The sequence below is a fragment of the Hylobates moloch genome, unplaced genomic scaffold (assembly GCF_009828535.3).
Source record: "Hylobates moloch isolate HMO894 unplaced genomic scaffold, HMol_V3 SCAFFOLD_8, whole genome shotgun sequence".
In the NCBI taxonomy this organism is placed as follows: Eukaryota; Metazoa; Chordata; class Mammalia; order Primates; family Hylobatidae; genus Hylobates; species Hylobates moloch.
The window spans coordinates 23,633,682-23,651,495 of record NW_026652283.1 but is presented as its reverse complement, the minus strand read 5'-3'; the positions used below and the strand labels follow the sequence as shown (position 1 = coordinate 23,651,495).

The 17,814-nt window shown below is 39.6% G+C and overlaps 1 protein-coding gene across 3 annotated transcripts in view; it reads right to left on the bottom strand.

The window, feature by feature from the left end:
• IRAG2 (inositol 1,4,5-triphosphate receptor associated 2) overlaps positions 1 to 17,814 on the bottom strand; it is a 111,005-nt gene that overhangs the window by 42,098 nt on the left and 51,093 nt on the right. The window contains exons 17-21 of one of the 3 annotated variants that reach the window (XM_058443308.1): positions 14,086 to 14,200; positions 13,479 to 13,641; positions 4,198 to 4,259; positions 2,948 to 3,028; positions 2,042 to 2,138 (exon numbers count right to left, since the gene is read on the bottom strand). In XM_058443308.1, coding sequence (XP_058299291.1) covers positions 2,042 to 2,138; positions 2,948 to 3,028; positions 4,198 to 4,259; positions 13,479 to 13,641; positions 14,086 to 14,200 — 518 coding nt within the window. Of the gene's footprint in view, positions 1 to 2,041; positions 2,139 to 2,947; positions 3,029 to 4,197; positions 4,260 to 13,478; positions 13,692 to 14,085; positions 14,201 to 17,814 lie in introns of those variants that run through there. The other 2 variants (XM_032159835.2, XM_058443306.1) reach the window with 2 other exon arrangements.

The window sequence follows — 17,814 nt, the reverse complement described above, 5'->3', positions numbered from 1 at the left end:
AATTACAAAAATTAACTGGGTGTGATGGCATGTGCCTGTAGTCCCAGCTACTCGGGGGGCTAAGGCAGGAGAATCACTTGAGCCCAAGAGGTTGAGGCTGCAGTGAGCCGTGTTCGTGCCACTAAGTGACAAAATGAGACCCTGTCTCAAAAAATAAATAAATAAAGTTTTACTGGAACACGGCCGCACCCATTTGTTCACACATTGTCCATGGCTGTTTGTGTGATGTAACAGTCAAGTTGAGTAGTTACAGCAGAAACTAAAATATTTACTATCTCGTCTTTTACAGAACAATTTTGCAGTCTCCAGAAGAGAAAAGCATTAGACATGGTAATTAGAACCCATCAAAGAGTGGTAGGGGAAATAGGTTGAGATCACAAATCATTTATTAGGGAAAACCATCTTGTTATGTGTGTTTCTGAGTATAGGAAGCAGCAGAGTTTAATAGAAAAAACATAGGGTTTAGGGTCAACCAGAAATTTTTGGTTCAGATGCTGAACACACCAGTTGTGTGATCTTGAATAAATAACTAAGCCACTCTGAGCCTCAGTTTGCTTACGTATAAAGTGACAGATGACCTTGGGCAAATTATTAACTCAATGTTCCTCTGTTTCCTTATCTTTTGAATGGTAATTATGTTAACATCTACCTCACAGGGATGTGGTGAGGATTAAATGAGTTAATATATATGTTAAGAGCATAGCACTGTGTCTGGCACATAGCAAGCATTCTTTCTCTCTCTCTCTCTCTTTTTTTTTTTGAGACTGAGTCTCACTGCGATGCCCACGCTGGAATGTGATGGTAAAATCTCAGCTCACTGCAACCTCCATTTCCCGGGTTCAAGCGACTCTCCTGCCTCAGCCTCCTGAGTAGCTGGGACTACAGGTGTGTACCACCATGCCCAGCTAATTTTTGTATTTTTAGTAGAGACGAGGTTTCACCATATTGGCCAGGCTGGTCTCGAACTCCTGACCTCAAGCAATCCGCCCACCTCGGCCTCCCAAAGTGCTGGAATTACAGGCTTGAGCCACTGCACCTGGCCAACAAGCACTGTTTTGTTTAAGTACTAACACTGTTGGTGGTGGTTATTGTTACTGAGTTATTGCAAGTAATCTCTAAAAAGCACTAATTTATATTGCCTGACACAAAATAGACACTGCATTAGCATTAGTAGTTTTTCCTTCTCAAATTTAAATGATCCACAAATCACTCTACTTTTTCTCTTTATTCCTTCTTAAACTTACTTTGATAATCATTTCTTTTGTCATTTCAGAACTAGAGATTAATTTTAGCTTTTAACTGCATCCATGTTATGCTGAGAGGTGTCACTTCTTTGACCGCTTCTTAGAATAAAGCTCTTTCTCTTGGCATTGAGTATAAATTTGACCCACAACCCACTTTTCCTTCTCCAAATGTCTCTTCTACTGTATCTCAACCCGAAACCTTTCGTTTTCAAAATGACTTGCCTACTTTTAGCTCTTTTTCAAACACTTAAGGCTTTTGATTCTTACTTCTCTTCTTATTTTTTTCTTTTGTTTGCTCATGTTACCCTCACCCATTAGAATACTTTTTTGATTTTTTTTGCTTTTACAAAGCCAACTAATCTTTCAAGGCCAATTCAACTCTAACCTAACCTCTTCCATGGAATCATCTTTGACTTCTCTGAGCCCACGTCTTGTCTCCTTGCTAGTCTGTGAGCTACTTTAGGACTTATTCTTTTTTGTTTGTTTGTTTTAGAGATGTTGCCCAGGCTGGTCTTGAATTCCTGGGCTCAAGCAACCCACCTGCTGTGGCCTCCCAAGGTGCTGGGATTATGGGCATGAGCCACCATGCCTGGCCAGGACTTGTTCTTTATCATGCATAATATGGTGCCTTGCACAGAGTAGGTACTCAAATATATATTGATTGACTGAATTCAGGGATAAATATCCATGTATTCAACAACTCTTCCTATACAAATGTAATAATAACTAGTTATTTTCCCTTTCAAATAGAACTCTACCCCTACTTGTGTCTGAGCAGGTATAGAAGGGGGGCTTACCCAGCAGAGGTGTGTACCAGCACGTATGTTTCAAGGTCAGGGGTGTCTGATGTATTCTTGCTTCTTGACCACCATATAGTTTGTGGCAACACTGCTTCTGAACAGAAAACCAAGTAGTATTAGCCATCTAAAGGAATATAACATATATTTCATAATCTACTACCTCCATTTTCAAAGATAGAAAGAATATCACTAGTCTCAAGTGACCCTGTGAGAGAGATCAAGAAGAAAATAAATGCTGCCAAGTAAAAAAGCTTTCAAGTGTTTGATCAAAAGGTATACATATGAGTAAATTATAATTCTTATTTAAAAGTCACAATTTAATAATCTAGGAGAATGCTAACATCATTAACTCCAAATAATTGACACTTTGATGTAAACAAAGGCTTTGAGGAAAGAGGTATAGGTGAGGAATAAACTTAGTTACATAATTCTTCGTGATACTGCAATTAAAAAAAGTAAAACAGGCCGGATGCGGTGGTTCATGCCTGTAATCCCAGCACTTTGGGAGGCCGAGGCAGGTGAATCACTTCAGGTCACCAGCCTGGCCAACAGGGGGAAACCCTATCTCTACTAAAAATACAAAAATTAGCCGGGCATGATGGTGTGTGACTGTAATCCCAGCTACTCCGGAGGCTGAGGCAGGAGAATCTCTTGAACCCGGGAGGCGGAGGTTGCAATGAGCCGAGATCGCGCCACTGCACTCCAGCCTGGGCGACAAAGGACCAGCTAGGTTTGTGTGTGTGTATGTGTACATTTACGAAAATAGTTATCTGTTGCCTCATTTGATAAAAGCAATATATACAGTTCTAAGGCTACTGATACATACTGGACTTAGCTTTCTATTACAGGATAGTTGTTGATTCACAATTACTACCTAAATAATTTCAAAAAGCTTGCAATTACCAATTTTTCTTGAAGACGTTGTTGAATTGCATCTGTGCAGGACAGGGAATCATAGTGAGGATATTCCTCATCTAAAAAGCTCTGTCAAGAGAAAATGGTAGAGTGTATTCAAAGACAGAATGATGAAAGAGTCAAAGATCCCAAACACATTAGACTTAATAGAAGATACGACACTACCTAAAGTGGGTGAAATTGACAAGTTCTTTTTGTATTCTACTCCAAGGGAACACATTTGTAACTTTAAACCTCCCACTGTATTTGCCCCATTACTTGATCTAGGAATGAAATCCGAAGATCAGGAACAAGAAACTGAATGACTTTGTCATTGAAATCTGTAGGCAGAGGCTAAAGAAGTTGTTAGAGATGTAACTCAGAGTAGTGAAAATGGTGTCTGTGAAAATTTGATAGCTATAAAATTATTGCCTTAATCCAAGAGGTAGATTCACATCTATCATAGTTATATTACAATAGAAAATGTTGTTGGTGTTCTTGAGATGATTAAAGCATCTTTAGATATGGAGGTTTTTCCAGTTCAACTTATTGCAGAGGGCTTTTTAGGCACTCTGCCTGGCTTAATCTTCCACATGACTTTTTTCTCCTGCTCTAACAGATGTGTCTGCATGATGCCCTGGAAACAGATACATGCAAATATCACCCTTCTTTCTTTCCTCCTCCATCATCTTCCTCCAGTGCCAACCTTGCTGCCTTGCTGTTCCCTTATGTTCTTCATTTCTGAACAAAAAGGAGATTCACCAACTATCATAAGGGAAGGAAATACACTTTACCAGGGATATCTTGAGATGACCCATACAGAAAGAAATAGAAAGTTTAATTCAAATATGAGAAAGAAAAAAGAGACAGTAACCATCAAAGCCTATTCAAGAATACTCAAAATTTTGGCATATTATAAATTGAAATGATATGCCCTTACTATCAGAAAGGAGGTCCCCAAGACTGAAAAACTGGCTCTTTGCTAATAGATATAGTGGTAGGGCAAAGAAAATTCTGAAATGCTTCCTTTTTAGAAGATATTATCAGTAGCCACTCACTAATTTAAGATCTCCTTTCTTATTTTGCTAAATACTTTAAGTGCACAAGAGAACAAAGTCCTCTTCTAAACATTTTCTTCTAAACTGGTTATTTAACTTAATGATTAAAGTCATTGTCTGTTATAAATGAGCTTCAAAACCTTACATGAATTGAACAATTTCCTCCACTGTAACTGAACACATATTACAGAGATATTTTACCTGAAACAGCGAGCCACAGTGTTCCCCTTCAATTAACTTCTTTTGAAGTGACTCAATTGTTGCTACAAAGAGAATTTACAACCAGCTCAATATGACCATTTTTAATTAATTAATTAATTAATTAATTTCAAGACAGGGTCTGGCTCTGTTGCCCAGATTGGAGTGCAGTGGCATGATCTCACCTCACTGCAAACTCCGCCTGCTGGGCTGAAGCCATCCTCCTGTCTCAGCCTCCCAAGTAGCTGGAATTACAGGCACATGCCACCACACTCAGCTAATTTTGATATTTTTTGTAGAGATGGGTTTCACCATGTTGTCTAGACTGGTCTCAAACTCCTGAGTTCAGGTGATCCACCCACCCCGGCCTCCCACAATGCTGGGATTACAGGCATGAGCCACCAGGCCCAGTATGAGCATATTTAACCTTGTCTTCCTTAATTCATTTCATTGCTTCATAAACATTTAATGGCTTTAAATTTGGGGCCTGAAGAAAAGGAAAGGGAAAATAATGATTTCTGGGAATGGCGCTCTCAACTTATGACTCGGGAAAAATGGAAAAGCAGGGTAGAACAGATAAGCCATTATCTCCCTTGGGTATTTAAATCTTACTTTGATAGATACATGTGAATTGCCTTCTAGAAGTCACAGAATTGTCTAATCTTAAGATAAGAATACACCTGGTGCAGTGGCTCACACCTGTAATCCCAGCTCTTTGAGAGGCCAAGGTGGGTGTATCATTTCAGGCCAGTACTTTGAAACTAGCCTGGCCAACATGGCAAAACCCCATCTCTACTAAAAAAAAAATATGAAAATTAGCTGGGTGTGGTGGCGCGTGCCTGTAATCCTAGCTACTCGGCAGGCTGAGGCAGGAGAATCACTTGAACCTGGGAGGTGAAGGTTGCAGTGAGCCAAGATCACGCCACTGCACTCCAGCCTGGGCGACAGAGCGAGACTCCCTCTCAAAAAAAAACAATAAATAAATAAGTAAGAATACATCTTAGAAGTCATTCAGTCTGACCTCCTACTGATAAAGAAATCCTCTCTCCAAAAAGCCTCTGCTTGAGCCCTCAAATTACAGCCCTAGGATCCCAGAATCCTACAAGTAGATCTCAGATCATGAGAACACTGATGTGCAGAGGACTGAAAAGGTAACTGGTAAGTCATGGAGCTGAGATTAGACTCATGGAACAGAGCTTAACTCAGGGTATCACTCTGTGAAACTAAAAATATTTGTTTTTCTGCTTAAGTAAAATCTCCAAAGGTCTTATGCCTGGAATAATGGAAATGGGGGAAAAGTACCTAATATTTAACTAGCTCTTTGATGTACATAATAACATATTATTTATTTGACAAATCCTACTCTCTGAAACATAGCCAAAACCAGAAAATAAACACAAATCTTTTGAACAACTAGAATAGATACTGATATTTATGCCCTTTATTCACGTGGCAAATCTCACACTTCAACTCAAGCAGTGGGCTCTGGGTGTATACATAATTCTCACCAGTTTGACTGCCTTCTCAGCCCAAAGAAGATTAAAAGCAAAACTTAAACGAGGATAAGGAGCTCTGCTAGATGGAATCATATTAATAGCTACCACTTTTTTTAAAAAATCACTAACAGCCAGGAAAATTATTAACAGCAGATACTCTGGCATCCAAAATACATAGAAATCTGGTGCTTCTTATTTTATAAACCAACAGTTTTATATCTTAATAGCCTGAAGAAATTCTGAGTCATGAGCATAATGCTAATGAAAAGAAGTACATAATCTAATTTTTAAATTTTTTTCAGGAAAAAAGGCTCTAAAAGCTTCAATTATATAGAAAATTACCTATGTAAATTTTTTATTTTATAGGACTTTTTTTGGTAAAAATAACTTACTTCTCAATCAAGCTTAACATAGTGTTACTAGGCCCACTAGGAGCTAAACAGGTGTTTGTTTTTCAAACGTCTCCCTCACATAGGAAGAAAAGCATATTTTTAAAAAAGTATTTCTAGGTTGGGCGTGGTGGCTCACGCCTGTAATCCCAGCACTTTGGGAGGCCGAGGCAGGTGGGTCACCTGAGGTCAGGAGTTTGAGACCAGCCTGACCAACATGGTGAAATCGTGTCTCCACTAAAAATACAAAAAAAATTAGCCAGGCATGGTAGCGCACACCTGTAGTCCCACCCACCTGGGAGGCTGAGGCAGGAGAATTGCTTGAACCCGGGAGGCAGAGGTTGCAGTAAGCTGAGATCAAGCCATTGCACTCCAGCTCTGGGTGACAGAGCAAGACTCCGTCTCAGGGGAAAAAAAAAAAAAAAAAGTATTTCTAACCTACAAAAGTAATTTAAAATTTATTTCTTCTTAATACTTAGGACTCTGGTAAAGATGAAATTTTTAAAAAATTCTGTCTTAACTGTATTAAGAAGGAAGGCCCTGTCCACCTTCTGACCTACATCTAAACAATAGCAACCAAGGCAATAAGAAGTGGCCATCATGTGTTTCTGAAGGTCGTGCGTCTCCAAAATACAAATTCAGAATACTGTCTTACAATTGTCAATGAAGCCATGTTTCAGAAGCGATGATGAGCTAGTATAAGATTGTCTAAATTGCCCATCTGCTTGCTCACCAGGCAATCTTGGGTTTTAGAAACCGTCTATCTCGAAGCATTCAAATTGAAAGCCTTATTTCAACAGATGTTTTGTGCAATGTGTAGCAACTATTTCCATATTTTCCACATGGCAAAACAGGTTGGCTTATGACCACAATTTGCATTCACCTTTGCATTCTGCTTTACATGTTTGGAGTTGGACCTGTAATGCCTCTAGAACAAATATATGCTTCATATAGAAGGAAGTAAAACAATGGCTACTGTATCCCCTGCTGTTGCCATCTGCCACCTAGGATGGGACCAGGTGTCTTGGATACATTGCCTCTGAAGAAAGTTGAGATAAAGCAACTTTCTAAATGACTAAGCAATGAGGTCTCAGGCAAAGGCCCCACAATTAATTGGCTGTTGAAAATGAAAATTATAACATTATTAGAGCCATAATCATGTTAGCTATCAATGATGGATGACATTTATAGAGTACAGGACTTGTATAATACTATCTATCCTGGAAAAAACCTCATGTTCTGTACAATTGTATATTAAAAATGTCAGGATTCATTAAAGAACCCCAGACTAAGATCAACTGTTCATAGCACATATCTGTCAAAGGACTTATATCCAATAATAAAAGGACAGAAAACTTAATTTTAAAACGGGTGAAAGACTTAGACACTTCACAAAGAAGATATATAATGACAAATCAGCACATGAAAAAGGTCCCAACACTATTACATCTGAAAAATATATATCAAAATCACAATGAAATACCCATTTAGTAGAGTGGCTAAAACGACAAAGATTGACACTACCAAATACTGAAGATGTGGAAAACTAAAACTTCCCACACTGCTGGTGGGAGCATGAAATGCTGTAAAAACTATCGAAAACTGTTTGACAGTTTCTCAAAAAGTGAGAGTCACAGCTATACTATGACCTAACAATTCTACTCCTAGATATCTATTCTAGGTGAAATAAAAACATATGTGCACACGAAGACTTGGACACAGACATTCGTAGCAGCTTTGTCCATCGTAACCCCAAACTGCATATACTGCAGATATCCAATAACAGCAGAAAAAACAATCAAATTTTGGAATATTCATACAAGGAAATACAACTTAACAATAAAAAAATACTACTAAGAAACACAACATAATCCCATCGTGCTGACAGAAAAAAGACAAACACACAAAAAAGTACATACTGTGTAACTAAGTTCTAGAACAGCCTAAGCTAACCTATCAGACCAGCGGTTGTTCCTTAGGGTGCTAGAGGTGGGGGCGGGGCATTGACTGGGAAGTTGCACAAGGGAAGTTTCTGGAGTGATAGAAATTCTGTGTTTTGATGTGTATTTATCTACCTCGTTGAATAGTATACTCAAGATCTGAACATTTTATGACATGTTAAATACATTGATAAAAAAGAAGTTAAAAGTGTAAGAACAAAATAATGCAGGGATTATGAGAGAAATAGGGTTAGGAAGAAACCACTAAAAAAATACATGCAGCTGGGCAGAGTGGCTCACGCTTGTAATCCCAAAACTTTGGGAGGCTGAGGCAGGAGGATTGCTTGAGCCCAGGAGTTTGAGACCAGCCTAGGCAACACTGTGAGATCCTACCTGTACAAAAAATTCAAAAATTAGCCAGGCATAGTGGTGCTCGCCTATAGTCCTAGCTACTCAGGAGGCTGAGGCAGGAGGATCACTTGAGCCCAGAAGGTTGAGGCTACAGTGAGCCATGATCCCACCACTACAGTCCAGCCCCGGTGACAGAATGAGATCCTGTCTCAAAAAAAAAAAAAAAAAAAAAAAATCTATCTACCTACCTACCTACCTCTATGTATGTGCCACACTGTAACCAGAGTACTAACAAACACAATTATTAAATTATTAGTACTAAGAAGATCACATGAATCACTCAGACATGCATCTTTAAATGCCTCACAGGATATTAGAAATACATAAAAACAAGAGAATGGGAATGCTGGTGATTCCTTCACTAGGACAGTGTTGGTGGGGTGAAAGGCAAACGCAAACAGAGGCAGCGAGGCTAACAAGGTGAACACAGGAGGGAGTATTATTGGACACAGACCAGGGCTCTACAAGGCTGGGGTAGAGCCCTGTAGAGTCCAGAGCCCTGTAGAGCCCAGAGTGACTTTGTGGGGAAGGCCCAGGTGCAGACACTTATTTTAGTTTTCTCAAAATAAAGCTGAAAGAGTTCCTGTTGCCTGTTCAGCAGCCAAGCTAAGGACTATTTCCTTTCCTGAGAAAGGTGAGAGTTCTATTCCTACCAATCCAGATCCAAGTCCCAAGAAAATCGTGAATGAAACAACATAATTTCTATACTATGTAACCACAGCATTTCCCATTTACAAATCACAAATGAGATGATTCATGTTATAGAAACATGTTCTAGCAGAACACAAATATCAACTGTGGCCAAGCATTAGCTACTATTTTGCATTTATTATTTTATATAATTCACAACAACTGCATTTAATAGAAGAGGATACTGAAGCTCAGAGAGGCAATGTGATTTGCTCAACTTTATCCAGCCACTCTTTTGTGGACTTTGAGTGAGAACACAGGTTTGTTAATTTCAAATCCCGTGTCCTTAATCATTATACTATACTTCCCGGATTACTTCTCCATTATCTGCATTTTTCTTTTGGGAAAACTTGGGTCCCTATCCCATCAGAGTTGTTGAGCAAGCTGTATTTGGCTTTGATTTTCTCCTTGGCCATCACCCCAAACCCTTCTATCTTTAAGTATCTCAATCACCTGGATCCCTGTGCCCGCCTTCTTCGACTCATTTCCCTCCTGTTTACTGACTGCTTAGGACACGGCTTTCATCTTGAATCCATGCTCCAAGTCCTAAGGGTTTTACCTCTCCCATACCTCCCGCCCTCCATGCTAAGCATAGCAAGCTAGAAGAATGTCTGCAGTGATATCATCTAGGTGAAAGCCTCCTCTAAACTATGAAGTTCATGTGCAGATACTAAAGTTCAAACAAGCAATGATGCTATATCGGAGTTTCCCAGGATCTCTTTTCAAGGCAAAATTTGTGACTCTTAAAGGTAATTCTCTCATTGTCTATTAGAAGACTGACTCCATGAAGATTTCATGTCAGATGGGAACAAGAGATGGTGAATAGTAAGGGGGTGATAGTTTTGGATTTTATCAATTAGTCCATGATTTCTGTGCATAAGATTCACTCTAAGGCCGGGCACGGTGGCTCACGCTTGTAATCCCAGCACTTTGGGAGGCCGAGGCGGGCGGATCACGAGGTCAGGAGATCGAGACCACGGTGAAACCCCGTCTCTACTAAAAATACAAAATATTAGCCGGGCGTGGTGGCGGGCGCCTGTAGTCCCAGCTACTCGGGAGGCTGAGGCAGGAGAATGGCGTGAGCCCGGGAGGCGGAGCTTGCAGTGAGCCGAGATCGCGCCACTGCACTCCAGCCTGGGCGACAGAGCAAGACCCCGTCTCAAAAAAAAAAAAAAAAAAAAAAAAGATTCACTCTAATATGTGATATACACAGCCTATAAGCTTTTAAAAATTTCCTTTTTAGATGAGTTCATGTCCTTTGTAGCGACATGGATGAAGCTGGAAACCGTCATTCTGAGCAAACTATTCCAAGGACAGAAACCAAACTCCGCATATTCTCACTCATAGGTGGGAATTGAACAATGAGAACACTTGGACACAGGACGGGGAACATCACACACTGGGGCCTGTCGTGGGGTGGGGGATAGGAGAGGGATAGCATTAGGAGAAATACCTAATGTAAATGACGAGTTAATGGGTGCAGCACACCAACATGGCACATGTATACATATGTAACAAACCTGCACATTGTACACATGTACCCTAGAACTTAAAGTACAATAAAAAAAATTTCCTTTTTAAAGCAAACACCAATTATAATCCAGTCATGTGTATATTAACAAGATACTTAGATATAAACAAAGTTTAGACGCAGAAGAAATAAAATATATAAGTAACCATTCAAGCAATTGAACAGTTTTCATGGCACATTTCTTGAAGAATATCATGCACGTGAATTGCCTCATAAATCAGCCCAGTCCTGATGGCAATTGAAAACTTGAACAATATCATTTATTCAAGATAAAGTTCAGGATTTCTGATCAAATGTCACATATAAATTTCCAGTTCTAGTGTGAACATTATGCACATTGATCTGAACGTTTGGACAAACCAGCTGCATCCCCACACAATGTGCTGATGCAACTTAGATGGATCAGAAAACAATTGTCTGAAATACTTTGTGAATTTATTAAACTAGCCAGAGAGTTTCAGAAAAGCTAAATAGATATAAATGTTTTGTTTTCTGACTCAGAATCAGATGTCTGACTCAGAACTCAAACAGCATGGGGTGGCAGTGGTCATGGTGGGATGTGCGTGGACGTGTTTGTGTGATAACTGTGCTCATTGACATTTGTTCGCAGTCTATCTGGAACATCTGCTATATAGAACGTTTTGAAAACATGTGCTATCTGGGCCGGGCGCGGTGTCTTACGCTTGTAATCCCAGCACTTTGGGAGGCCGAGGCGGGCAGATCACGAGGTCAGGAGATCGAGACCATGGTGAAACTCCGTCTCTACTAAAAATACAAAAAATTAGCCGGGCGTGGTGGCGGGCGCCTGTAGTCCCAGCTACTCGGAGAGGCTGAGGCAGGAGAATGGCGTGAACCCTGGAGGCGGAACTTGCAGTAAGCCGAGATCGCGCCACTGCACTCCAGCCTGGGTGACAGAGCGAGACTCCGCCTCAAAAAAAAAAAAAGAAAATATGTGCTATCTACATTTCCCTCTTCTCTCAAAGATTGAATTTAAAGGGCATTGTTAGAAAGATCGTAAGCACGTGATCATACAAGCAAAATCCTGATTAGTGTGGGTTTTTTGGGCAGCAAAAGATACAAGTAACAAGTAAGGGATTTCATAAATCTGGACAGGTTATGCATAACTCAAGACAGAAAGGAAGTGTCCACTCTACTTTATCCAGGCAGAAAAAAATACACGTATCAACCCAGGGCAGCTTTCACATTCTGCTTTTAAGTGTATTTGAATCTATTAGGCCATGAAGATAAACTGGGAAGACAACAATAGCAAGTTCATAATATCAAGAACGTGCACTTTGGGATAAGTTATTAAAGTTGACTCTTCTAAGAAAATACTGTAAGAAAATCACAGTGAGGAAGGAGAACAAATTCTTAGTAGTTTATAAAACTCAGGTATAATATTGATTTAATCAAAAGGCAAAACTGGAGCAAAAGAATAGTCTTGGGCACAGTGTCTAAAGCAGACACACCTTAAACCAACTTTGGAATGCCTTATGATTCATGTCTCAACATGAACAGTTCTAATCACAAGGGAACCTTCTCCAATGCCCTCTGAGCAGTAGTAAAATAACACACAGACTATGTAATTTAAAGACTGCCTTACCACCTTAACATAGTGAATCAGAATATTTAGAATTATTGAAAACTGGCAAATTCAATAAAGGTTTAAATATTATGACAAGAACATGTTGAATAACCACTGCTATTTTCACGTTTTATTTATTTGTAATTTTTGTAGAGACAGGGTTTCGCCATGTTGTCCAGGCTGGTCTCAAACTCCTGAGCTCAGGCAATCTGCCCACCTCGGCCTCCCAAAATGCTGGGATTACAGAGGTGAGCCATTGTGTCCGGCAAACCATTGCTATTTTAAAACTAGACTATTTCTTAAACTCCTAAATAGCTTTCTCAGATAATAGTAGAAAGGGTACAATAAATCCAAAACAAACACAAGTCTGAAATTTTTCATCTGTAACCTACCTTAAGCTTATATATTAAATATATAATTATTTATAATTATATAACAATTAACAAACAATGTTTATTTCTCAAACCAAATAACTTTCTATAAAAAGAATATTTATACTGCTAGAACAAGAAACTGGCTGAACAAAAGCAATTGTCTGATAAATGGCTAAATAAGGTTTATTTTTACCATATTATGTTTCTAGAATGAAACAATTTTATAGCTAATCTGACATCTGTAATGTGACAACTGTCTTCTCACATAAATCTCTGGTAACTCTTTATACACTTTTGGGTAATACAGAAAAATGACAAATATTCCAGTTTTTAAAATGCAAAATATGTATGTAGAGAATGCATTAAAACTTTAAAAGAATTTTCACACGTTTGATATTTTGATATACATTGAATTCATAATTATTTTGCCCAATCCCCTAAAATTTCCAAAGAAAATAGACAAGCAAGGCCTTTTCTACCATATGAGAGGAAAAAACTAGCTACTAAAATCAGAGTATAATATATAACAACTTGCAAGTTCAAATATACCATGCATACTAGATTTTTCTCCTTGTTTACTTTTAGAAATTTTGAGAAGTTTTATTTAATTTTAAAAGAAAAAAACAACCACAGACAAAACCAGCTTATCATAAAAAAGCAAAAAGGGAAGTTAATGGTTAAACCCATGCATGCACCTAGCCTCTCAGCAAACCTCTCTGAAAGCCCCACAATATTGCCTTCTCAAACCATTTCATTGTCATAAATTCAGGAATAATATCCTAGCTGTAATATAGAAAAATGCCTGTAGTCCTATGCCCCGCCTCAGGGTGGACAAAAACTGGGTCATAAATGAATATTTGCTACTCACTCTTCAGTTTCCTTGTCTTCTGCTGAAGTGCCTGGCAAGTGTTCGATAATTCAGTATTTATAGTTTGAAGGTTCCGTTGTTCCGAAATTGCTTCCTCTAATTTATGCAGTAAAGACGTAGCTTTTTCACTGGCAGAGTGGGCTTCTTGATCTCGATCCTTACCCTGGATATGGATAGTTAGTACTGGATTGTAGCAGTGTGGCCAGGAAAGAAAGCAATGGAGTGCTCACTCTTATGATGCAGGCAAAACTGAAAATGTGTTTTTCTTCTCAGGGAAGTGATAAGCCTCTCCTGAACTTCTGCAATTCTGTGTTTGCATGGGCTCGGTATGCCTGAGCTATTTCTACAGCGGTTAAAGTCCTGATATGTCAAGTTGCCTCTTTCTGCAGAGTCGCCTCTTTCATCAGCAGGCTGTTGATACCGCCTCTCTTACAACTCCCCCTTTACTTCCTCTGCTCACTGTTAGTCGCTAGGGACTGAACTTGCAGTTCCTCTTTGCTTTACTTTTTTTGTTTGTTGTTGTTGTTCCTCCTCCATTTTTATTTCATGGTTTGCGGGGCATCTGAGGAGATGTCCCCTGAATCTAATGTAGCCATGAGCCCCCTACCTGCTCCTGCGCATCCTCCAGCCGTTGGCTGGTTTCTTGGAGCCTCTTCCTAAGGATGCCTTCCTGGTTGGCAGCATCTTCCTGTAGTTGTTTAATGGCTTCTAGTTGTTTCTGACTGGAGTTAAAAAAAAAAAAAAAAAAAAAAAGTCCAAACCACAAGTTGTCAGTGACATTTCAACTAAGAGTCACCCTGTGAAATTGTGACAAACTCAAACTTAACACCACTTCCTTAGAGATCAGAGGAAAAAGTGAAAGTATATAAGTATAAAATCTTAAGCAAAGCTTATTGGCCGCTTAGCCTGACACCCTCGCTTTACAGATAAGGACTTCTAGTTTCATCTTTTACACTGGTGTGTTCAGTTCCCACCAGCTGCATTCACAGCACTTAGCCTCAGTTGCCAGTTGCTCAGAAGATGGCTCTACAATGAGGTCAGGGTGACAGGTGCAACATTTACACATCACAGCTAGCTTTTACGAAAAAGAAAGGAATGGGGTAAAGGTGGGGGCAGGGAAAAGAAAAGGAAAGAGAGCTTTGTTTCATGACCTTAGCCTTTCTCCTTAAGGGTTGTCAATCATAGTATAAACATGTGCCACGAGCACAGGAAGGACCGCCCCCAGGCACAGATGAAACCTGGCGGTTGATATTTCTACTTTAGTCCTCTTTTTGCTGAAGCTTTTCTCCCCATCACCCTTCCCCACCACAGATCTCATGGTGCCTTTACGTTACACCTCATTTGGATCCAATTCTAATCTCTAAAACGTGTAAAAATGCACTTACTCTCTGTTAGCAGATGAGATTATTTAATGTGTGTTACATGCCAATACATCAATGATTATCTGGAAACTATTTGACTTGAATACGGACCTTAACTCAAAGTGGTGATAAATGTTGGGAGTTGCAAAACAACAAAGAAGACGTTGTCAGCTGTAGGCCTTGTGCATGCCTCTCAAACGTTAACATGTAGTCAGAATGCCACTGCACACTGGCACAAATCCAGCCCTGGTTACAAGAAGGACCACTTGAGAGGCAAGAATGGTCTCACAGAATGCTTACCATACTGGTAAACAAGCAAACAAAATCCTAAGCAAAAATAAAAACTGCCTACATCACCACAAGTTACACTGAGCATCCTTCAATAGCTTACAGTTGTCTCTCTCTCTTTTTTTTTTTTTTTTATTATACTTTAGGTTTTAGGGTACATGTGCACAATGTGCAGGTTTGTTACATATGTATCCATGTGCCATGTTGATTTCCTGCTCTCTCTCTTTTTAATTTGTGGCAGGAACATTTAACAGATTTACCCACTTAACAAATTTTTAAGTGTACAATACAGTATTATTAACCATAAGCATAATGTTGCACAGCAGATCTCTAGAACATCTTCATCTTCATAACTGAGACTTTACACCTATTAAGCAGCAACTCCTCGTTTCCCCTCCCCTAGCCCCTGGCAACCACTATTCTTCTATTTCTATGAGTTTAACTGTTCTAGATACCTCAGATAAGTGGGATCATGCAGTATTTGTTGTTCTGTGACTCACTTATTTTACTTGGGATAGCGTCCTCCAAGTTTATCCATGTTGTCGTATGTGGTAGAATTTCCTTCTTTTTAAAGGTTGAATAATATTCCCTTGTATTTATATACCAAATTTTCTTTATCTAATCATCTGTGGACATTCAGGTTGTTTCCAAATCTTGGCTATTGAGAATAATGCCGCAATGAATATGGGAATGCAAATAGCTCTTCCAGGTGCTGATTTTAATTATATTGGATAAATACCCAGAAGTGGGGTTCCTAGATCAGATGGTAGTTTAATTTTTAATATTTTGAGAAAACTCTGTAACTTTTTTTTTTTTTTTTTTGGGACAGAGTCTCCCTCTGTCTCCAGGCTGGAATGCACTGGCGTGATCTCGGCTCACTGCGACCTTCGGCTCCCAGGTTCAAGCGATTCTCCTGCCTCAGCCTCCCGGGTAGCTGGGACTACAGGCACGCACCACCATGCCCGGGTAATTTTTTGTATTTTAGTAGAGACGGGGTTTCACCATGTTGGCCAGGATGGTCTCCATTTCCTGACCTCGAGATCCGCCTGTCTCGGCCTCTCAAAGTGCTGGGATTACAGGCATGAGCCACCGCACCTGGCCCTCCATAACATTTTCTATAGTGCCTGCACCACTTTCCATTCCCCCAACTGTGCACTAGGACTCCGACATCTCTACATCCTCACCAACACTTTTTTTTTTTTTTTTTTTCGAGACGGAGTCTCGCTCTGTCACCCAGGCTGGAGTGCAGTGGCGCAATCTTGGCTCACTGCAAGCTCCACCTCCCAGGCTAACGACATTCTCCTGCCTTGGCCTCCTTCCCAAGTAGCTTTTTTTTTTTTTTTTTTTTTTGAGACAGAGTCTCGCTGTGTTGCCCAGGCTGGAGTGCAGCGGCACAATCTTGGCTCACTGCAAGCTATGCCTCCCGGGTTCCCACCATTCTCCCGCCTCAGCCTCCCGGGTAGCTAGGACTACAGGCACCTGCCACTATGCCCGGCTAATTTTTTTGTATTTTTAGTAGAGACGGGGTTTCACCTTGTTAGCCAGGATGGTCTCGACCTCTTGACCTTGTGATCCGCCTGCCTCAGCCTCCCAAAGTGCTGGGATTACATGCGTGAGCCACCGCATCTGGCCATCTTTTAAAATAATAGCCATCCTAACAGGTATGATACAATATCTAATTATAGTCTTAACTTGCATTTTCCTAATGATTAGTTATGTTGAGTATCTGTTTGTACACCTGTTTGGCCATTTATCGTCTTCTTTTGAGAAATGTCTATTCAAGTCTTTTGTCTAATTTTAAATCTAGTTATTTGTGTTTTTTTGTTGTTGTTCTTGAGTTGTAGGGGTTTCTTATATTATCTAAATATTAACCCCTTAAGTGAAGGACCTCTTCAAGGAAAACTACAAACCACTGCTTAAGGAAATCAGAGAGGACACAAACAACTGGAAAAACATTCTATGCTCATGGATAGGAAGAATCAATATCATGAAAATAGCCATACTCCCCAAAGTAATTTATAGATTCAATGCTATTCCCATTAAACTGCCATTGGCATTCTTCACAGAATTAGAATAAACTATTTAAAAATTCATATGGAATCAAAAAAGAACCCAAATATCCAAGACAATCCTAAGAAAAGAGAACAAAGCTGGAGGCACCACACTACCTGACTTTAGACTATACTACAAGGCTACAGTAATCAAATAGCATGGTACTGGTACAAAAACAGATACATAGACCAATGGAACAGAATAGAGAACTCAGAAATAGGACTGTACACCTGCAACCATCTGATCTTTGACAAACCTGACAAAAACAAGCAATGGGAAAAGGATTCCCTATTTAATAAATGGTGCTGGGAGAACTGGCTAACCACATGCAGAAAATTGAAACTGGTCCCCTTCCTCAGACCTTATACAAAAATTAACTCAATATAGATTAAAGACTAAGTGGAAAACCCAAAACTATAAAAACCCTGGAAGAAAATCATGCTGCTATAAAGACACATGCACATGTATGTTTATTGCGGCACTATTCACAATAGAAAAGAGTTGGAACCAACCCAAATGTCCAACAACGATAGACTGGATTAAGAAAATGTGGCACATATACACCATGGAATACTATGCAGCCATAAAAAAGGATGAGTTCATATCCTTTGTAGGGACATGGATGAAACTGGAAA